The sequence below is a fragment of the Electrona antarctica genome (genome assembly GCF_951216825.1).
Source record: "Electrona antarctica genome assembly, chromosome: 22".
Lineage (NCBI taxonomy): Eukaryota > Metazoa > Chordata > Actinopteri > Myctophiformes > Myctophidae > Electrona > Electrona antarctica.
The window spans coordinates 35,963,945-35,987,502 of NC_136805.1; the positions used below are offsets into that span (position 1 = coordinate 35,963,945).

Consider the following 23,558-nt stretch of genomic DNA (forward strand, 5'->3'; position numbering starts at 1 on the left):
GTAAGGTCCCAAAGTCAAAACTGGGTATTATTACACAGTTTGACTTGAGTCTCCACTGAGTTTCCATTAGCATTCAGAAGAAGAACTACAAAAGGTCTGCACAGATAAAAAATAAAACCATTTCACAACCACTATCAACCCCCTGGGGTTCCTGCGGTAATAGCTTAACCCATTTTGGGCGGGAACTCCTTTTGGTGTTTTAAAGGTATATTCAGTGATTTCACTTAATTCAAATATCACTTATTTATTTTATTTTTTGGATAATCCTCCCTACTATAAAGTGTGCTGACCATATAAGGAGTTCCTCCCTGTCCCCAGTGAGCCCCTGGGGTCAAAAAACGCTAGTTTCGGTTTGGGCTTTGGGTGGCAAAGCCTTCATCCAATCAGGATGAGAGGGGCCTTCCTCCAATCATGATTGAGTGGGGCGGGCCTTGGTGTGCGTGCTGTTGGTCTGTTGTACTTCCCCCACTGTAGAGCGATCTTGTTACCGGGGCGGACCGGGTTTTTTTCCAAATCACCGAATGCTCCTTTAAACATTATGTTATAATTTAGCTATTGAAAAATAGCATATCTACAAGCTCATAGCACGCCACCGAGTGGCGCGCTACGAGCTTGTAGGTCTGCTATTTTTGAAAAATCGAAGAACGAAATAGAAACATAGCTTTTTCAGAAAACTGTCAGGATGTAGAAGACATTTTTAGAATTTGATCTCAGGTCAAAATGGGTTAACCCAGGGTGTTTCCCACAGTGTTTGTTGTGGCTACTCCTGACTGTATATACTTGAGTACAGCGAGACGTAATCACTCAACAGAAGAGCCCGCAATCAACGGAGGCCAAGTGACTGACAGGGCTCTCTTACTTGTATTCAATCAAGAGGGCAGAGTTGGGTAGAGGGCAGCGTGAACCGATACGGCGCAAAGGGGTGATTGCTACAAGCATGCTTTCTGCCTCCTGCCGTGCTGTGTCAGGACAGGACAGGACAGGGGTAAATTGACAGGGTCTGCCATGTCGGCTACCCTGTTGCGTTTGACTGGAAGCAAACATCTAGTTTCCTTCCGTCAGATTATAGGTCAAGCACTAAGAGGAGAGAAGCCATTATTGACCTGCCATAGTTCAATGGCATCTAGAATGAATGATTAGAAATTCACACAACGGAGTATATGTACCGTAGGTCACTGCTTCTCAACATGCAGGGGGTCTCCGGCTAAATGATTGATAGAAATTGATTAGAAATTCACACGACGGATTAGAAATTCACACGACGGAGTATGTACCGTAGGTCACTGCTTCTCAACATGCAGGGGGTCTCCGGCTAAATGATTGATAGTTAGGGACCAAATGGACACTTACAGGTCCATGAATGCTGGGGATTTTATAGTGTAGATTGGGGTCCCAGAAATAAAACAAATCATGTCAAATAGGGGTCCGTGGTAGCCTGACACTCAGTCTGAATTTTCATTTCGTTTCACTGAATCGCCAGAACATATTTTCTTAATGGGCGTGGCTAGCGATTCAGGGCTGGAGCCAGGCTAGGTCCGTGGCATAGTGCATATCAAACTGGGGGTTCCTTGAAATGGAAAGGTTTGCAAATCACTTGATGTGTACAGTGGGTGCATGATGTGTTTGGTCCGACGTGCTAACAGTCCGACAGGCAATAGTCTGACACCCGACCCAAAACCCAAACCCTAAACCTAACCTCAGAGGAAGCCACAGGTTCGTTTTAACCTGCCACGGGTTAGTTTTAACCTGCCACGCATGTCGGGAGCCACGGGTGAGTTTTAAAGGGAATATCACCGTTAAGAGAGAATCATTAACCCATTTAGGCCTGACGTCGAAATAAAAAAAAACGTTCGCTCTGAAAGAATATATATTCAAAGATTTGTGCCGCATTTTCACGATTTTTCAAAAATAGCAGACCTACAAGCTCGTAGCGCGCCACTCGGTGGCGCGCTATGAGCTTGTAGATCTGCTATTTTTCAATAGCTAAAGTATAACATAATGCTTAGTTAAAACACCAAAAGGGGTTCCCGTCCAGAATGGATTAAGGAACCGGAATCGTTAAAATCCTGAAGGATCCCAACCCTGCAGTACCTACTGTACACAGGGTTGGTTAGACTTATACTGACAGTCCGACAGGCGTTAGTCCGACAACTCCGCCGCTCCCAACATGCGTGGCGGGTTACAACTAACCCGTGGCCGGTTAATGATTCCTACAGGGTGTTCCAAATGGACCCTGACAGGTCTGTAACTCTGAGAGTGTACACATGGAACCAAACAGAGCTTTACAGGTCAGTTTGTTTCCATTTGTACCCTCTCAGGCCCCTTTTCCACCGGTTGGTTCCCAATGGGAACCGGTTCAGTTCTTTTTGGTTCTTAGTCCATGAGCCAGAGCTCCAAAATTGGAACGCTAATTATGAATTGAGTGGGCAAAACCATACCTATATTAGATTGTTATCACCATGAAGCTTCCCCAATTGAGTACTTACACGAAGACAATGATTTATTGTATTACAAATTTTACATTTTGAAATATGCAAATGAGGCATTATGTAGGAAAATATGCAAAATAATCGAAAATATGAAAAAGCTACTACTGTGAAAGGGTTATCATGTATTAATGTACTTATATCCTATAAACTAAAAAATATAGGTCTAGTTTTTCCCACCAATTTGGAGCTCTGGCTCATGGACTAAGAACCAAAAAGAACTGAACCGGTTCCCATTGGGAACCAACCGGTGGAAAGGCGGTCACAGAGTTATGATGGCCCTTGAAATTAAAAACTTTGAGAACCACCGGTATTGTAATTGTATGTATAGCGGACGTGAAAGTCCACATACCAACTCTGACAGTGAGATAAAGTCCACATACCAACTCTGACAGTGAGATAAAGTCCACATACCAACTCTGACAGTGAGATAAAAACCACCCGGTTCCGGAACCGGTTCCAAATGTGATGGAACCGGTTCCGGTTCCTCAATGTTTAGTTGGACTGGGTGTTTCCGTATCCCAACCCCAACAGTAGTCTGTGTGCTGCTGACCTGTGATGACGAGGCACTCGTTGTGGCCCAGGGCTTCCGTGAAGAGGCGCGACACGATGAGCTCCGGGTTGATCAGAAAACGGATCTCCTCCTGGACCAGTCCGCCACTCGTCACGCCCCCTCCCACAAACTGGTTGGCGAAATCCACCTGCACGAGATCACAACCGACGGTGTACCGTCAAGATGACACTAAACCACATGATGAAACCCTAAGCTAGCGTACCGCTACTGGTCATGTCATAGGTGATCTTTCTGCATACATAGTAGATCCAGAAGCTCATGACGTGCTGCATTGTGACACATTGTGAGATTGTAGATTTTCAGCGAAAAGATGTGGGTGGGAAAAAGGAGGGAACCATTTAGAATTTAGGCATTTAGCAGACGCTCTTAATCCAGATCGAATTACATTAAGCAAGAACAAAATACATCACATACATAAAAAAGTAGTTATCATGAATCATACGTAAGCTAAGAACCGTGGAATATCTATATAATTAAACTATGCATGTATACTTTATAGTGCATGTCTACATAAAATGCTATCTAAGTTACATAAGTTGGGCCTTTGCATATGCCTCTAAGGTCGTCGGGGCTAGGGCAAGTGCTACGGGCCATGATGGAGTTTTCAGACTACGGCGGAAGATTGGGAGTGAGGCTGCAGTTCTGATTGTAATGGGAAGTGCATTCCATAGTTTTGGAGCCAGAAGGGAGAAGAGTTTGTGACGTGTGGAGCGTTGTCCCGGCGTCCCGGTAAAGACCTCTGGTGTACGCCAGTCAATGATGTACGATATTATAGTTAAATAAAAGAAATTGACAAATAAGAAAGTTCAACACTTCATGACAGCTAAACGTACAAATGTTGTACATACAGCCTTAAAATACACATACATTTGTCAGAAGAGCATGTCCAATTTGACAGGGATAAAATAACAAATATGCTTACTATTTGTCTTTTTAGCTGCATGACATGATTTACATAAGCTTGAATCTCAAAGCAAATCAGGCAAGTCTTGAAAACAAGTGAAACCGCATTGAAGTGAACTATTTCTGTGCTTTTCATGGGTAATAAATACTAATATACAATGTGTGCTAATGTCAGAGATAGAGTACACTGTATTGAGTGACACATTTGGACACGAGAGGTAAACACACCATGATGGGGTGGAACCCCTTTCTCTCCGTTTCTGACAGAAAGGGACAGAGACGCCTGACGTCTGGATTCGGTGCATGCTCCACGACCCCCGATTCACTTATTTTAGTCTGTTTGGCATTCAAAAGAAAACCTGCATGCAGACATGTAAACAGATCGTTCTGTAATGAAAGCAGCAACGTGGAATATCCATTTCTGGGACAGTCAGTCAGTCGTGGATCAGGGACCATGCAGGCGGCGTGGGGGGAGGGGGGGCAGGGGGACCACATCGTCACTGCGCCAGAAAGTGGAGGGTGCGCCACTGAGCGGTGTGGCGACTGCCGGCGACTCTGCCGGCAGATGTCTCTGAGCTGGTCACTCAAAACCGGGACAGGCGGCCACCCTCCTAAAGTCTGCTTTGACAGGCTGTCAGCTCCCACCCCCCCACCACCCCACAAGTGTGTCCATCAATCGCGGGTGCGGGCGGGGAGATCCCCCTGAGCCGGTCATGTTTGCACATCAGCTGTCATCTTGTGGCAACCGCAGACGGACAAAAGGTGAAAGGGAGAAGGGGCCGTCGTGACGGAGGCTCAGAGGCCATGACCCCCCGGGTCCCGGCAGGCACTCCCACAGTGACACGTCACCCGTTACCCTCAAAGGCCCTTTCAGTAAGCAGCAGTAAGCATTCTAGGTGAAAGTCTACTGCAGGGGGGGGGGGGGGGGGAACAAGGCAGTTACAAGCATCCTGATTCTTTCACACACAGAGAAGTTCTGAGTGTAAACTGTAAAAGTATAAGGCGATGCGTATATCTATTCTACGTCCGAGCATAGACATGGTAACGCCCCGCCTGCCTCTGATTGGCCTACCGACACTACAGAATACCACTGGTCTCACCCATGTCTATGCTCGGACGTAGAATAGATATACGCTAGGGCGATAGATAAGGGACAAATTCCCATAGCCCAAGAGGATGGTCGGCTGAGTCTGTGATTGGCTTAGACATAACCAGCCTCTGTTTTATTCAGAAACGTCATAATAAAAGGTATGGGGAAAAGCCATTGCAGCTGGTTTTTAACAAAGAGAGTGTACAAATGGAACCAAATGATGGGTCCATTTGGTTACATTTGTTCACTCGCAGAGTTGCAGACCCTTAAGGGTCCATGGTTAACACACAGGAATTTACAGTCACTGTGAAGGGTTGTAAACTTGCGATACTGGCAGGTGCGGTTCCTCATGCCCAATATGCTATTATGTTATTTTTATAAGTAAGTCTATAAAAAAAGTCTAGGGCTCTAGGCCTATTGTCGGTATCAGCCGAGAACGCAGGAGTCTATCCCCATTTCAATGCCCTAGACCCCTGGGAGATGGATTGCTGAGGTAGAGCGCAAGACCTACCATCAGCTCTCAGTACTTACTGCACGACTCATCACACCCAAGCCGTGCTACTCATACGCCGAGTTGGCGGTGCCACTGCCCGGGATCGAACCCTGACCCTTGACCAAAGGCGAGTGCTCTACCAACTGAGCTACCAGGACATCCTTCAGGATACCCTGAATATCCTTCAGGAAAACAGCAGACTTCCCACAACACCGCTGCCTCCTGCGAATGCCATTATGTGCGTGTGTCCATCACTATGTTTGGTCTTACCTGGAGCATTCCGTAGCCATCGTCCTCAATGGTCCCTTCACACGTAATGTGCAGCTTTGTCAGCCGAGACTGTGAGCTGAAATGAAAAGAACCAAATCAAAGAAAGAAGACACATAATAGACATAATTGCACTAATACATTATTGCACTGTCAAAATACTGCACCTTTTCCAGTTAGGTGGTCTGTCCAAACATTTTCTTGTGAATGTTACAAGACCAGTAGGCTCTGGAAACAAAAACACATCTAGCCTGAATTCTGTGACAATACGGACATAAAATATAATGTCATTTTCAAAAGAGCATACAATTCCGCAGCATCAGGAGAACCTACTTTGCTCAGTGACACTTTTGAAATAGCACATCAGGGTTTTGAGTTTCTCAATCTTCTTTGGAGAGGGCCCCTCGAACAACCTAAAGGCAGAAGAAGAAATGTCAATTAATTTATGTTCTTCATATTTACCTATTTACCATTAAGACCTGAGGCCGATTCTACAATCAGTAGGTTTCATCACACTTTCAAGATTTTTAAACCAAAAAAAATCAAAAAAGCAGATGTACAAGTACTTGTTTTATATCTGCTATTTTTTTAATAGCCTACGCTAAAATCTAAAATAACACAGATGCTTTCCAGGTTTTAATGCAGGTTTTTTTAGCTATTATTTGAAAATGATGAACACTGTACATTGTAACACAAGTATGCAAGCATCACCTCCTTTACTATAATTTACAATTCAGGCATTTAGTTAACTTACAAGTCATCAGAAATCATCAGAGTAAAATGGAATAAAGGAAAATAAGCACTAAGTAGGATACCAGGTAAACATGAAACCAAACATCTTCTAAACAACATTCTTAACATTTGTTTTGTCAATTAAAACAAATTGCTACTTCACCACTTAAGCCCTTTGCCGTACAATAGCTAAAATATCCCATCTACAAATTCACAAGAAAACACATTGCATCGTGGCACGCAGTGAGCTTGTATATAGGTTATTTCCACAATTATTTAAATACATTAATATATACATTAATGTGGTTAACAGCAAAAAACAGAGGAGGGTGGTCCAAGGCCAGATCCAATGTAACCAGCGCTGCCGAGGCACACGGCCTCAACTTTGGCCATGTGAGTTCAGTCATGCTTTAACTTTTGATGTGAATTAGTTTATGTCTCACTCAGCCTCCCTTTCACTCGCTGCCCGATTATGTAGGAGCTCCTCCACTGTTATAACAATGGAGTTGCCCCGGGCCTGCCATCACCGAGTCACACTCATGTCCCACTTCACAGCACTCACACAAAAAAGAGACAGGGCTCCCTCCTTAGGGACACATTAACAAGCCCTATGTCCCCTTTGAAGGAGCACGGTCCTTGGGAGGTAAAATGTCATCGCAAAAGGGAAAAGGAAAAAAAAAGAATCCACAAAGGCTGCTAACCCGTGAGGTGCAGTGGAGTAGATGCTCTACCAGCATTAACCCATTTTGGACTGAGTTTGATTAAAAAAAGGCTTCTAAATCCTAACATCTTTCTGAAAAACCTATGTTTCTATGTCAGTGGTCCTCATCCTTTTTCATGTCAAGTACCCCCACAATTATCTCTATTGGGCCACAGACCCCCCATCTCAAAATATGTAGTTCCAGGGACCCCCCCCCCCCCCCCCCCCCAGAAGCAAATATTTGAGTTAAAAATGTTCGCTCTGAAATATATATTCAATGATTTGCGCCACATTTTAACGATTTAAAAAAAATAGCAGACCTAACAAGCTCGTAGCGCGCCACTCGGTGGCGCGCTATGAGCTTGTAGATCTGCTATTTTCCAATAGCTAAAGTATAACATAATGCTTAAAACACCAACAACAGGCGTTCGCGCCCAAAATGGGTTAAGGCCACTGCCCCGTCCTCTCCAGCCAGCTCTAAAAAGAACTCCTCCACTAGCCCGCCTCAAAATGCCACAACAATCAGAGAGAAATTTCATGTGAGCGAAATGAAATGACGACGACAAAGGCTTGATGCACTGAGAGCCCTTCGGGGGCCAGGGAAAGTCATTCATCTAAGTCGACTCTCGCTCCCATTTCTCCTTTCTGTCACTGTGGCCGGTAGAAACAATCTTGCGTCATGTAGTCCCCGGGGCAACCTGTCTTTAGACGGGAGCTGGCCCGCTAGTGAGAGCAAGGCTTTTAGTAATGGAGCAACAATATGGTCTTTGGGGAATGGGGAATTATTACGTGATTATATAATGCCAATTTATCCATCAGAGAGATGGGGAGACGTGAAGTAACAGGAAAGGGTCTATACATAACAACAGTGCTATTTAGAGCACAACAGAGTACTTGAAAGAAAGAAAGAAAGAAAGAAAGAAAGAAAGAAAGAAAGAAAGAATATTTATATTAACAGTAAAAATGTATCAAACAGAAATGACTTGTGGAAACAACGGAATCACTTGCAGGTATACATATTTCAATTGAGTTTAAAGAATAGTTTTCTAAAAAGCTGCCATTTCTTTTCCTGTAAGTATAAAGTGAGTGCTGCCATAACCGTATCCCAACGAAGGTCCACTTTGTGCAGGAAAAAGGAGACCTTCGAAGTTCGAACACAGCACGGTTCCATTTCTAATAAGCCCATTTAAGCGCAATAATCCAAGCATTTAATAACAGAGATTAAAATAGGGTGCATTTTGCATCCCAAAATGCTGTTTATAGTAAGGGACGCAATAAAACAACGACCTCTGCATCCACAGGATGCACTACTGTACTGTTTTTTATTCTAGTTTATTTTGCTAGCTTTAGTTATAATATTCATTTCTTCTTCTATTTTCTACATGGATATAACCACATTATAACCATATAAAATTACATGGGAGTTAAATGCTGCAATTTGTAAAAATGGCAAAATATGACTCCTAATGTCGTTGAAGTGGGACTCATAAAATGTCCCTGGGACTCCTCTAAAAGACCATCCCTGCATCCCGGGACTCATTACATTGAAAACCTATTTACGTCACTGAATAATAACAACTTGACAAACCAAAATGGGTGCGATTGTATGGACTGGACATGTAAAACCTCACACGACGTCTGGGACTATTAATTTTAATGCAACTGAAGCACTGCTTCTCTTTTCAATCACAGCAAAAGGCTAAATGTGAATGAAATGTTGATGTAGACTAAAAGGATGTTGGGGTTTCAGACTTCGGCAAACAGCCAATGGGCTTCTCAGTTATCGGCGCAGCCATCTGAGTCAATGTTAATCTAATTCCCTGCTCCATTTAGGTAATTACACTGCGATACCCACAGAGATGGGGGACGCAACCGAGCAGTGATCTGTCAAAACAAGACCACTGATCCCGTTGCCTTTAAGGACGTATTACCAAGAGTGCTGGTTCTCCAGTATATACTCCGACCCAATGACCCGCAGGGAAAGCATGACGACAAAAAAAAAGAGCGAACGGGGTGTAATTTGATCCTCTTTTTTAACCCATTTAGACCCGAGGACGATTCTACAAAATGTCTTCTAAATCCTGACAGTTTTCTGAAAAACCTCATGTTTCTGTGTCAGTCGTTCTCAAACATTTTCATGTCAAGGACCCCAAAAAATATCTGCATTTGGCCGCCGACCCCCATCTGAAAATATGTTGTTGACACCCCCCAGAAGCAAAGATTTGAGTTAAAAACGTTTGCTCTGAAAGAATATATATTCAAAGGTTTGCGCCACATTTCCACGATTTTTCAAAAATAGCAGACCTACAAGTTCATAGTGCGGCACTCGGTGCCGCGCTATGAGCTTGTAGATCTGCTATTTTTAAATAGCTAAAGCATAACATAATGCTTAAAACAGGTGTTCCTGCCCAAAATGGGTTAAGTCATTAGGGCAGAAAAAACATTTGAAATGCTACCTACTGTATGATTCCATCACTCCAATGCATGATCAGTAAATGTGCATTGTGCTCCAATATGACAATTACCGACAATTCTTTAAAAAATAGCCAATACACAAAGTTAACAAGACGCGTTATTTTTTTAAAAAGATTACCCCACAATAGAGATGCTAGGTTGAAAATGGTTTTGAACAGGCACAGTCAGTGATGTAAATAGGTTTTCAATGTAATGAGTCCCGGGATGGTCTTTTAGATGAGTCCCAGGGACATTTTATGAGTCCCACTTCAATGACATTATAGGAGTCATATTTTGCCATTTTTACAAATTGTACAGTAGTGCATCCCGTGGATGCAGAGGTCGTTGTTTTATTGCGTCCCTCAACTATGAACTGCGTTTTTGGATGCAAAATGCACCCTATTTTAATCCCTGCAGGCACATCAGAGTTACTCCATCCCTCCACACATCAAGTACCATGTGTACGCTGAGGTAAGTGTGTCGCTACAACGAGTGCTTCTGGAACCACGTGCTGGCCTTGGGTCGAGTTCCACCAGCAGAACCTTCGCTCCTCTGTCCTCCTACCTCGACTAAACCCACCTCTACTAAATCAGGAAGTGACAAATTGTAAAATCTTGGTTGAGGAGTAATTCATCAATTAAATGATGCACTCGTCTCACAGTATATTAGTCCCATGGGGCTTTTGACTGCTGGTTTATTCCAGGCTTAGGGAAATGTCTGCACTGCATTCAATAACGTGATAAGACAATAAAATTGCACACAGTGGCTCTAAACAACGGCAATAGCATTGTAACTGCACTACTTTATGTCTATCTGTTGTGGAAGGTAATATATCTCACATTATACTGTGATATTAATCTATATCAGTACAACAAAGAGATCATTTATCTTCTCCGCTCCCTCCATTGACTCCCAGTTACTGCCCGCACAGAGTAATGTTGGCCTACACAGCAACCAAAGATATGTCACCCCCATTTCTCCAAAGCCTGATCCAACCCTACAACACCTCGCGCTCACTCAGATCAGATCAAAGCCCTCCCTAAAACATCCGAGGGAACGCTCTACACGTCCCAGACTCTATTCCCTTCTGGCTCCCAAACTATGGAACGAACTCCCCATTTCACTTCAGTTAGAACTGCAGTGCAGACTCACTCACTCCCAATATTCTGCCAAAATAATCTGAAGACTCACCTCTTCAGACTCCATCTAAGGCCGTAGCACTTGCCTTAGCACTTGCCCTAGCCTTGATGACCGTGCACGCTTATGCAAAGGCTAAAAAAATATTTAGATAGATATTATGTAGATAGACGCATCATGCCATTGCTCATTTGTAGACCTGGCATCCTACAGTGTGGACGGATTATTGATTTTGTGTATTCAGAAGTGCTGTTCCTTCATTGCATGCATACCTGTAGAAGTTGATGTCTGGGTAGTTGGCGTATTCAGACTTCCTGGAGTTGCGTCTGGGGAAGGTGCAGAAGAAGGCGTTGGCCAGAAGGCACGCCACCTGCTCCTGAGACATGGTGATGGAGTGGCTCATGCCTTCTTTGAGGAGAGGTATGGGCTGGAGGGGTTCAGGGAGGCACAAGGTCAAAATAATTTGTTCCCAGCCCGAATTATTACAGGCTGCTAATTCAGCACCACTCGGTTGCTCAATTAGCCTTCTCGAATCAGTCATCATAATTACAATCAAGGCCCATCTATGCGCACAAGTGATCCATATGTCTGATAAAAGATGCAGGGTTATAAATATGCACAGCACTGAATAAAAACAACATCCCATAATGACAAAAGGTTCTGTGCCACAAAGGGTATTGAGTAGATGTGGCAAACTCACATTTACTGGGCTAGAGTTCATGGCCGTCACATTTCAAAAGCAGAAAGTGTTTTGCGAATTACTGTTTGAGGAGTACACACCACAATAAGGGACTATAGATTGAGCTGGCACAGAAATGTAATTCTCTGGTGCTGCTGACCAATAATAAATAAATCCGTTAGCATGTTAGTTCCCAATTTTGTGGAAGGCAGCAGTGGAGCACTGGCAGAGAACACATTCTGCCTTGCCCTGCTATTAATCTCCATATCTCCACTTCAATGACAGGCCATACATTTCAATAGGCTCTGAGGACTACAAGTGGCATTTAAATCGATATAAGACAAGCTGCTCAATTTTCTGTCTCATTTTATTTGCCGAGCTCGCTCAGACCTGGAGGCGGAAATCAACTCGTAAAATGAACACGCCAACTTTCCAGCCCAGTCTGGCGTAGAGTATAGACTGTTGCTCGGTGTACGAGTCTATATACGGTACTACACTGGACTGGAGTCCCACCGGAGTGTGTGTGTGTGCGTGCCTGCTTGCAGAGCTAATCTTGTCCCTATTTTGGCATGTAATTTTAGGCAAAGAATTTAAAAAAGCAGACATGTCTGAAGTGAGTGGTGCTGTACTGTACTAGTACAGTACAGTACAGTACAGTACAGTACAGTACAGTACAGTACAGTACAGTACAGTACAGTACAGTACAGTACAGTACAGTACAGTACAGTACAGTACTGTACTGTACTGTACAGTACAGTACAAGCCCTCCTCCCTGGTCTGTGTATGTCTGTGTCTGTGTGTTAGGCTGTGCAACAGTGACACTTGGTGGTGAACAAACGCTATAACGCTATTTTCGTGTTCGGACACAGCCAGGGACACAGGGACACAGGGACAAACCCAGGGACCCAGCCAAGGACACAGGGACACAGGGACAAACCCAGGGACACAGCCAGGGACACAGGGACAAACCCAGGGACCCAGCCAGGGACACAGGGACAAACCCAGGGACACAGGGACAAACCCAGGGACCCAGCCAGGGACACAGGGACACAGGGACAAACCCAGGGACCCAGCCAGGGACACAGGGACACAGGGACAAACCCAGGGACCCAGCCAGGGACACAGGGACAAACCCAGGGACCCAGCCAGGGACACAGGGACAAACCCAGGGACCCAGCCAGGGACACAGGGACACAGGGACAAACCCAGGGACCCAGCCAGGGACACAGGGACACAGGGACAAACCCAGGGACCCAGCCAGGGACACAGGGACACAGGGACAAACCCAGGGACACAGGGACACAGGGACAAACCCAGGGACCCAGCCAGGGACACAGGGACACAGGGACAAACCCAGGGACACAGCCAGTGGTTATGCACCACTCAAAAAAGAGTCAAAACACCCTTGTGTCTTTAGTTTTTTTCACCATGCGACGTCGTACAACAAAGCAGGGGTTAAGAGGGTAATAATCCTGTTTTGAGTGCTAGGTAGATTTCCTCCCTGACAGGTGATTAGCTGATATAGATCCTAGGATCTGTTCCCCATGCTGCAGATGTGTGGTGTGGTGTCCTTCATCGTGTGCGGCGGGCCAAATCGCCTCCCAGCTGACCAGCACGGTCATAAAACACCTCCTAAGTGACGGCCAATAGCCAGACTCCTTGACCTCACAGTTTCCCTGCTGCCCATTTGTCACGTCCTGACCTTTGGGGTCAAGCTGCTGTTGTGTAATCTGTTTACGTAGCAGACGAGGATTCTGTGTCGTCCACACAGAACTGTTACCTTGGTGCAAAGCTCGGAGGCTCTCAGCGCTAATTGCACCACGTCTGGCAGCATCGAGCCCAGCAGATGTTCTGCAGCATCAAAATCCAGGACCTGAGGGAGGGAGGGAGGGGGGGGGGGGGGGGGGGGAGAGAGAGAGAGAGAGAGAGAGATATATAATTACTGTTTCTTCTCTGCTGAAAAGCTCAGCTTTGACATTATAGCTGCCATAAGCTGATTAGTAAAGACAGCGGTTCTCAAACATTTTCATGTCAAATTGATATGTATTTGGCGCCGGCCCCCTTTGAAAAGATGGTGTGCCGCTGCCAGGGAGCCCCATAAGAGATGATTTGTCATGATTTGTCAACATAGACCACCAGTGAGGACCAGTTATACTGGAGATGAGGTTGAGAATGGGTGAAATGCTCCTGTCGGCCTTTAACTGTTCCTCATTTTGCAAGGGGAACCCCCTGAAATCCCCTCTCTGGTCTGGGATCTCAATTTGAGAACCACTGACTTGAGACAGATAACAGAGAGCCCAACTAGACAGCTTTCATTCATGCTGTCAAGACATCCGACAACATGCTACGAAAATTGACCATGAGTGCATTAATGAAGAAATAGAATCCAAAACTCATCTGTATGTATTTTATCGTCACTATATGAGTCTCTCTCAATATAGTGACGTCAGTTTCTCCAGCGCTTGCTCCATGCACGCGCGCCCCTCTAGACCAGAAAGCACGCTGGCTGGGCCAGGCTACAGTTTAGATGGGTTTCCACGGGTAACGCTCCAAACGCCATGCAGGAGAGGAGACACGATTGAGTAGTGATAAAAACACATAGCCTCAGCTGAGCAGTGCATTCGTAACAATATTGTAGGGGCACAATTGACACCATGACTTCACGAGCTGCCAAAGGACTTAACAGACGACATATACTACACTTATTTACGGCAATATTGGCTGCCAAATGTCAAAATGATCAATCACGGAACAATTTCATCAAGGTTGCATTGGGGGGGGGGGGGGGGGGGGGTCCTGGGCATGCCAGCTGATTAAACAGGCTTCCTGGAAGAGATGCAAATGACCGGACACGTCGAGGGATAGACAGGACAGCGTGTTCCCACCCCAGACGAGCAGCCTTGGCTAGAGATTTTAGCCCAGGACGTATTATATTATGGCAAAAGGAGGCCCGACTAAACCGACTCATAAGTAACGACCTGCTTGACATCATAAACTGTGAATGACGCTGGGTGACAGGGCGTCGTTGAGCGGAGGGGGAGGGGGAGGGGGGTGCTCGCTTTGGCTGTGCGGTACAGCGCTGCTTCTAAATCAGCGGCAGACAGTGCATCAAATGAAGTCAACTAACCCTTCGTATGACTTGAAACGGCTCCATACATCACGTCAAAGTGACAAGGTAATCAAGCAGGGTAGGGGGGGGGGGATGTGGCGGTAGTAAGGAACCCGGCGCTGCTAACATCCAGATATACCGCCGCGACTCTCCCTGCTAGTTGCCCTTCAACGCCAAGAGGTTGACCACTCAATCCTGTATATACTGTACTTATGAGGACGACGCATAGCGCAAATAGCGGATCCACAACATGCAATGTGTTATATTTTTGACAATAATGCCCAAAATATGGATGCAAGTGTTTAACACATTGTGTGCCCACACAACACTTGGTGCCCATGTTTTACAGTCTTTTTTTTTTTTTACATATATATTTTTTGTATAAAAACCAAAAAGAAAAAGACGTCCACAGATGTCTTGGGCACCACATACGGGTAATTCCCAGGACGTCTGTGGACGTCTTGGGCACACAAGCTGTAAGAGTTTAACCCATTTAGACCTGAGGACGCATCTGTGTCATATTATAGCTTTTAACCCATTTTTTTTAAACTAAGCATTATGTTATACTTTAGCTATTGAAAAATAGCAGATCTACAAGCTCATAGCGCGCCACCGAGTGGCGCGCTATGAGCTTGTAGGTCTGCTATTTTTGGAAAATCGTAAAAATGCGGCACAAATCTTTGAATATATATTCTTTCAGAGCGAACGTTTTTTTTTATTTCGACGTCAGGCCTGAATGGGTTAAAGCAATACGGGCGACCGCCTCTAAGGACGTGTGGCCATTTCAAAAACCAAAACAGTTGCACGCTCAAATCCATCAATGCGTATTCTGTGCCACTCGGAGACGGAGGGGAAGGGAGCCAAACAAAATCTGACACTGTCTGTCAGGGGCTTCTCTACTATTCATAAGGTGCATCTGCAGACATGAATATTCAGTGAGAGGATGCTTGCCCTGTCATTCGCTGCCATTCATTCCCTACTCTTCCCTGACATTCAGACTCATCCCACACTGCTCTTTGTTTTTGCTGACATGCTGTAGTTGTTTATTTACTGTGTACAGTTTAGTTTACTAGGAGATTGTAATTACAATTTACCTTGTTGCATACTGCATTGTGATACAATTTGATATAAACCACAATTACTTTCTCAAATACAGTATGTGTTAACTACATTATTACAGCTTGTACTACATCACTTGTGAACGTCCGGGCAGTTCATATGCACATATAACGTTGCTTTTGGTGCCAAACTTTCCCCCCGGCTGAACCATATGCATTTATTGATTGATTGAACACTTTATCAACAGCTTGCAAAAGCTATAGAGGTACAGTTATGAGGGCTTGTTTCCATTGTGGTCCTGTGAATTCAATTCATCAGACATATAAAGAGAGGTGTTCTTTTATAGCGGTTTTGAAGGAAGTTAGGGGAGTCACTCTTTTTGATGGCTATTGGTAAGGCATTCCACATTTTAGAATGAATTCATCCCCTTGTTTGTGCCGAATCTGGGGGGAATGAGAACTGTGGAGCTCCTTCTGGTGTTGTGCCCATGGGAATCACTTTATTTAAGTAATCAAACATGGGCAATGGTCGCCTCAGGTTTTTAACGTAGTCTGTTAAATACAGTAGGCAGGTGTCAGTGGAATGAGATGTTCTGAAGCCAGATTGGTATTTGTATATTAGTTTTGTTTCTGTGAGATACTTATCGACCTGTTCATATAGGCTAATTTGCTTCCTTTTTTATATGGGGTTACTCTCGCTAGTTTGACATCTTGGGAGACGTGATCCTGATTGATGGAGAGGTTTGTTATGTGTGCAATGATCGGAGAAAGAGAGTTGGCTGCGTCTATTGGAGGAGATATTGACGTGGCCGGTGGCCTTGTTTGGTTGTAGGGCGCTCAATTTCAGTTTTTGAAACACATCATCAGCAGTTTAAAATCATGCCGCGTCATGCATTTCCAAAGACACACAAAGCCCACAGCAAACATTTGGGCGACATTTTTTCATCAAAGCTCCTCAGTGACCAAATCCTGCACTTAGTGTTGCCATTTAAATATCTGTGCAGGAATTGTAGCTAGTGATTCAATATATCACTTTTGCCTTCACAGCTTTAGCAAACCGTCATCACTACTAATGCAAATTAGGGAGATAAACCACTGCTCTAGACAAGCTCTGAATACATCTGGACAAGCCACTAAAGCACTAAACCATCTTCATGAATGGGAAATGTCCGTGCCCGTGGAACACCAATATAAAACACAAAGAAACCACGTAGTGTGGGCTACGATGACATTATGGTACCAGGGTAAAAATATTATTAGTGTCAAAGATTAGATTAGTTACCTGTTTATTTAATTATCTGTCAATTACTTTCCTTTAAAACCATAAAATGTATGGAATATTTGATATACAAGGAAATGTAGTGGAGCAGTTTAGTGTAAACTTCACCCAACCAGATATTCACAAAGATACAAAAGCTACAAATTCCAGTTTTGCTGTCAGCAATAAGGTGATTATCCAAGAATCTGAAGTGTGGCTGCACAATCTGTCACACTGTATACTTTACATTAATATTGTTTTAACGTTGGCTATGAAATTATTTTTCTTACTATGAAGCTGCACAATTATTTATAGGGCAACTCATAATTAGAATACAATACTTCTATTTGTTTTGTGTCACTACAACCCCCATGATTCCGATGTGATTTATGGCATACACACTGCGTTGCAATTCATTTGAAAGCATAAATATGAAATAATATACAGTCTCTGAAGTCTGAACTGTAATGTCAGAGCATTTTCATTTCTTGACAAGCTACTAAACGTGACCTTTTGGCAGAAGATTAAATTACTTCTCTTGACTCCCCACCTCCCGTTTGAGGGGCAGCCAACCTCTGTCATCCTCGTACACAAAATCCATTACTGTTCTCTGGCAAAATGACAGCAAAACATTTGACATACTGGGAAAAGAAAACAGATACTACTGTACATTTATATTTTCCCCAGATGAAAAATCAACAGGGGGGGTGGGGGGACATGCCATTCCACATGTAGTGAAAGCTTGCCACATGCCTGTTCCCCTGAATGGGAATAACATATAATTTATGCTCCGTCGCACGCGGAAAATAGTTCATCTACAAGCTCACAACGTGCCACGGATGCGAAGCATTGTGAGCTTGTGATCAGCTATTTTCACCGTGACACCGGCGTACGACAAAGTATACATGCAAGTATACATGACAGTTTATTTTTATTTTTTTTCCCCTTCTTCTTACAGGCTCAGGGAAGATTTTCTAATTGAAACACCCATGTCACAACATCACCATTCACCAGTTGATTCCGGTTCTCCTGGGAGTATCATACGTGTTTGTGGCGCACATAAGATGACACAGCACACATCAAGACAAGGTATGATGGATGTTCCCCAGACAGGGCAGGTGCAGAAAACTGGCGACAGACTGTGCCACGGCCAATCAACTAACAGTGCTCTAGACGGCATGACGCCTCCCCGGGTCAATTTGTCCCTCGGCTCTGAAAATAAAATGACCTCACCAATAGCAGGACACTATAAATGTCCACTGCTAAGCAGAGCTTTAATAGTCGAATGTTCAATATGTAAATGATCCAAATCCAAATGTTTCAAAACCTCTGTTCACCTATTAAATTCAATAAGCTTCCACCATGATGTGATACGCAAATTATTCAGAGTCCCATCCACTTGGGTTGGTGTTGTCAGTAAGGAATTGGGCTGGACTGATATCATGAGAGTCACCATGTCCAGAACTAAAAGTGTTACAGCGCTTACTCAACTGGCTTATCTATTGTATAAGTCATGTCTGCGGAACATGTCTGGATCATCTCATCACTGAGGAAAATAACCAGCTTTTATTATCTGTAGTGTACTTTATTTAACTCATTTTATAGTAGTATATAAATTAGCCTCGCAGTGGCCAGATGCGAATCTGCCGGTGGCAAAAAAGATTATTGCCTTCCGTGGACAGTGTGATATGAGTCTGGCCAAGAAGCCAGGCTATATATAAATTGCCCAAGTGCTCTGTGTGTTGGTATCCCAGATCATTTGAATTAGTTGGCCATGAATAACCAAGTCAACCAGTTAATAACCAGTTGTTAGTAGTGGGTGCCTTTACGACGCTTCACTAGTTAGAGAAAGAATAACTGTGCTCTTTCTCCTCTATACACTGTACCACATGAGCTATAAGATACAGTCCTTGGGTCTGAGTGTAGCAAGTTGTACCGATACCTACCCATGTACTCGTACAGGTCCCGATACTCTGACCCGATACCAAAACATTAAATTGATTGCTAGTGCGTCCAAAACAGCACTTTCTTTTGTAGTACTGTTGTATATATTTAGACTCAATGTGTAGCCTATTGATATGTATATGACAACACAAAATGCATCAAAGTGAGTAGGCTATACGCAATATGGCCAATATCTTGACAGGCATACACCCTCATACACATTGCATTTACATTGTAGTTATTTTATCATTTAGAAATCAAATTAACCAAATAGGCTATAAAGTCAAGCGTCAACACTTGTGTTGAAAGAAACACATGTTTCCAATAAATAGAAAGTAAATAAACGCATATTTATTTGTAAATTATTTCTTCCTTTTTTATCCAAAATAGAGAAAATAGCAGCAGCATATTGCAATTCATTGTGAGCTTGTGGATCGGTTATTTTCGCTATTCGTCGTAAGTATTTAATGTGTGGGTGGGCGATATGGAATAATATAATATCACGAAAATATTTGTTCAAGCTGAATCACGACACACAATATTATCATGATATATTTTCATGCGTTTTTTATGGTTAATTTTCAAGTTACTTAACAGTACAACCACCTACAAGGTAACAAAAAGAAAAAGGAGTAAGACCAAAGAGTAAAGGTCTCCACACACCGGGCGCGAATCGGATGCGAATTCGGATTTTTAGCGGTGTTTCTCCATCGGTTTTCCGAAAAACGCGGCCGGTGTGCAACCACCTTTAGACTTATTATTTTTGGTGAATGAAACCGTCGCTCTGTTACGGTATAGAACTGCAAATCATAGAATGTGCATTCACTGTATCACGATATATACGATATCTCTGAAAAGGCATATATACAGAGACATTGTATTGTCTCGACGAGATTTATCAACATATCGCCCACTCCTAATTTAATGCTTAAACTGTTTAAACATGTTTGACCAAGAACTATGATTCACATTCCAAATACACCCACATCTCTCTTGGCAGCAGCAGCGGCAGCAAAGCTGCAGACTGGAACCTATCAAGCCTGCTTCCGAATATAAATGTATGATATTGATTGACTCACATTTAACACATATGCCAATCTGAATCTAATCCAGTGTCCAATCGGGCATCCATATCGCACCATGGCTGCCACAAGTTGCAGCAGGACAACAGAATCACACTGGCTAATGAGCCATCTGTACACTGTCTTTGAACCAAGCGCTGTGAGAAGCCCTAACATTGGTTTTATGATACCTTCTGCTGGGCAATCTAAGTGCCATGATTGGATACCTAATGTTTCATTAGTCTGGAGGACATCCTTAAACCACATCGTGTGTGTTCGTGTGTGTGTGTGTGTGTGTGTGTGTGTGTGTGTTTGCCTTAATTAAATCATTATTTTCAACCAGTGATTGCTGCTCCATTTCTAAATTAAGGTTAAAAATTAAATTAAAAAAAATGTAAAGGAAATATGTTGTGTATATATAGTATATTCCTGTATATTTGGTGCTCACCTTATTGCAGTACAAATGCAATGCTGTGAAGTCCCATTTCTTGGCATGTGCAGCGTTGTATTTCAATATTGTGTTCTGTAAGAAACAGAAATTGAGTTTATGAATATATTGCCATTTGCTATCAAATTTAAAAGGCACATGAGTCATTATTTTTCAGTTGAATTATAATATTTCTTTATAGTAAGAAAAACAGTCAGTTTTGAAATATCCGAATTCTCAAATAAAAAAGGGGGTCATCTTTCCTCATATAATTTCTGGGATTATGGTGCCACCTTATGGCTGCATCTTGCTACAACAGGCAATTGTCACAGTTCTCATCATAGTACAATAAATTCAAATAAAGCCTAAAGATAACTTAACTAATTACATTTTGATGTATGATTACCGGTATGACATTGGTGAAATTTACCTTCAAATCTTGTGAGCTTGCAAATTTCCCTGTCAAAGTTTCCTGGATCAGTTCCCATCTGCTCTGACTTTGCAGGTCTCTTGTTTCCTGTAAAAGCACCATAATCAATGTCTGCATTTACATTAAAATAAAAAGGTAATCCTTTACCATAACCAGACACTCATAATACATTCCATAATCAGGTTGTTGCTTATTTATGACTAATCTATTCAAGTTCACAATGAGTCTATAACCAGTCTATAACCTATAATCTCCTTCCGTAGATCTGCAATTTTCTGTTTGCAACACTGACAGACAACTTAGTATGAATCACCCTCTTCAGTGGGCAAGCTCTGCAGGCAGCTGTGTGTCTGTGTCCATAGCACACTAGACTGGAAACCAGACGAATTTGCCAATGAAAATAATAATAATAGCACCCAGCTTGGTGGAAAGGTTTCGAATACATAATATAGCATACAGCACAAGCAGCCTGAGCCAGTTACGAATATATCTAACGGTTTAAAAATACCTCTTAGAGATAGATAATGGCCTGATTATAGGACTATATTATGAATTCTTTATGATCCTGAATAGACGTGTTGTTGTAGATAGGTGAGGCTTGATTTTGAATGTGTCATGAATGAGTGTCAAGTTTATGTAAAGCGGCAGTCCGTTTCTTTCTACTCTGTGACGCAACATGACATATTGCAATGATGATGGAGAGAGTCAAACATTGGCACACATGTTCGGCATAATTGCTTCTCAAAAGGAGTCAATTTAGGCCTATCCAGGTATAGGGGGACTTGTTTGTATCTAATTGTAGCACTACAACATGGAGGCCACCTTCAACACGGAGGCCAGGCCATAGAATTATTCTATGATTATTAGGTGAGCTACTATGCATTCAACGTCAGTGCCATTAGAACATACCTCGTTTACCACTGCAAACAAGTTCCTGGTGGAACAGGGCATCTTCACATGAACATCATCCCAGGTATCCCGGAACATGCTGGGATATGGAACTGGAACTTTGCCATTTTGAAGAAGGTCTGTCTGTCAAGTGTGGATATGCCATGCAAAAATAAAACAAACAGAACACGTATTAATATTAATATTATTATGCAAGAAGTATGAGACTAAAGCACACATTTCTAAATGTGTGATTTCAGATTGATGGAGCTGTAGGATGTTATGTGTGTTTACTTCTTTATTGTCCATAATATCTGATAATACTGCAAATATTACAATTTTATGAAGTAACTTGGTATCTTTAGATTCACAAATCTTACACATCTTCTCTGATAATGTAGTCCAAAAGAATTATACAATTCCTAAAAGTGAAGGTATCATCCTTGCTTGCCTGCAACAGTACTATAAAATGAAAGGAAATTTTTGTACTACTTGTTCATATTAGGTACAACAAGTATTGTATCAAATACACAATATCTATTAGTGAATTTAAAGAGATCGTGAGAGCTATTGAAAGAGATACAATTCAATCAATTTAATTGAGTTACTGACTGAACCCAATTCATTACTGGTTTTAAAAGGGACGATGTTGTCTGGTCCTAACTGCTACAAACAGATTATGAATTTTCCTTTGGGGGCAATTATTGTGTAAATACTTAAAATAGCTTTCAGGCTTTTCAGACACTTTATAGTTTATACCAAAGTGCCAGAAGGAGTAGAAAGTGTTCAAACCCTTATCATGACTGTGTGCTGGCCAGGAGAGTCCCTCAACCGAGGTAGGGGTTGGCCACACTCTGGCATTCTTCTAAGCTCGCTGATGGGGGTTCCCAGCCATGTGGCATTTGGCCCGTCATCAGAGACATCAGGACTTCCCGCGCCTCCGCCTCGTTCCTCTGGAGAATCCTCATGACTGGCACGTCTGACAGCTGAGGAGGAGGAGGAGGAAGAGGAGCCGCCTGAGAAGAAGTCTGTTATTTTGCGTTTGCCAGGGCCCTGCTTTAATTCCCCTGCGCACCTCTCCGGCTTTTGCCGGGGCGGTGTGAGTGGCTGACTGTCCCCCGGAGTGTCCTCCTCCTCCCCCTCCTCCTCGGAGGCTGCCGAGACTGGGTCGACCTGCTCGCGGTCGCGTGGTGGCGTTAGAGGCTGGGTATCTTCATCCAGGTTAAAGACGTCAGGCTCTTCTTCAGGGATGTTGTAGGAGTTGATCTGGCCGCTCTCCGTGTCCGGACAACGTGCTGCTGGTGGTGCTGAGGTGCATTCGGAGCCGCCTGCTGCGTCGGTCGTCATCTCGGCGTCGCTAGAATCGCTGCACGCTTCAACGGTGCTTAGAACCGTCGTGGGTTTCTGGAGCCAGCTTTCAAGTGTGTTCTTGAACTTGTGTTGCTGCCTGGGGCCCAGTCTGTGTTGTGAATCCTTGGGAGTTCGGACGCCGCGCAGTCCTGCTTGTCCGCTCTTGGACCGCTTATCCATTTCTGCCAGTCCTTTGCTGTTCTCTCTCCGTTCTTGATCGACTGTCTCGTTATCTGTGCTTGGAGTATATACTGTAAACGCAGATGTGATTTTGCAGTGAATATAAAAGGACATATGTATTTCTGTAAAACAATAATGATAATAAAAAACAAAACATGAAACGAAGAAAATACCGTAATCAATCATTTTAAGTAGGTTGGGCACATCATCATTTGACACTAAATGTTACTGAGCTGGTTATAATGTTACCTTTGAGAGATGGTAGAGATCTCTGGGTACCAAATTCAAACTTAAATCTCTTTGCAAGTGGCTCAAAGTCTGTGAATGCAGTCATTCTG

General features: G+C 43.4%; 1 protein-coding gene across 2 annotated transcripts in view; it reads right to left on the reverse strand.

The window, feature by feature from the left end:
- The window catches only part of LOC306915869 (poly(ADP-ribose) glycohydrolase), a 41,379-nt gene that overhangs the window by 17,176 nt on the left and 645 nt on the right, over positions 1-23,558 (reverse strand). Inside the window, exons 2-12 of one of the 2 annotated variants that reach the window (XM_079493528.1) lie at positions 23,470-23,555; positions 22,483-23,273; positions 21,712-21,834; positions 20,803-20,889; positions 20,394-20,468; positions 13,296-13,388; positions 11,109-11,263; positions 6,147-6,226; positions 5,981-6,041; positions 5,817-5,892; positions 3,040-3,187 (exon numbers count right to left, since the gene is read on the reverse strand). In XM_079493528.1, the coding sequence (XP_079349654.1) occupies positions 3,040-3,187; positions 5,817-5,892; positions 5,981-6,041; positions 6,147-6,226; positions 11,109-11,263; positions 13,296-13,388; positions 20,394-20,468; positions 20,803-20,889; positions 21,712-21,834; positions 22,483-23,273; positions 23,470-23,555 (1,775 nt within the window). Of the gene's footprint in view, positions 1-3,039; positions 3,188-5,816; positions 5,893-5,980; positions 6,042-6,146; positions 6,227-11,108; positions 11,264-13,295; positions 13,389-20,393; positions 20,469-20,802; positions 20,890-21,711; positions 21,835-22,482; positions 23,292-23,469; positions 23,556-23,558 lie in introns of both variants that reach the window. The other variant, XM_079493527.1, reaches the window with a different exon arrangement.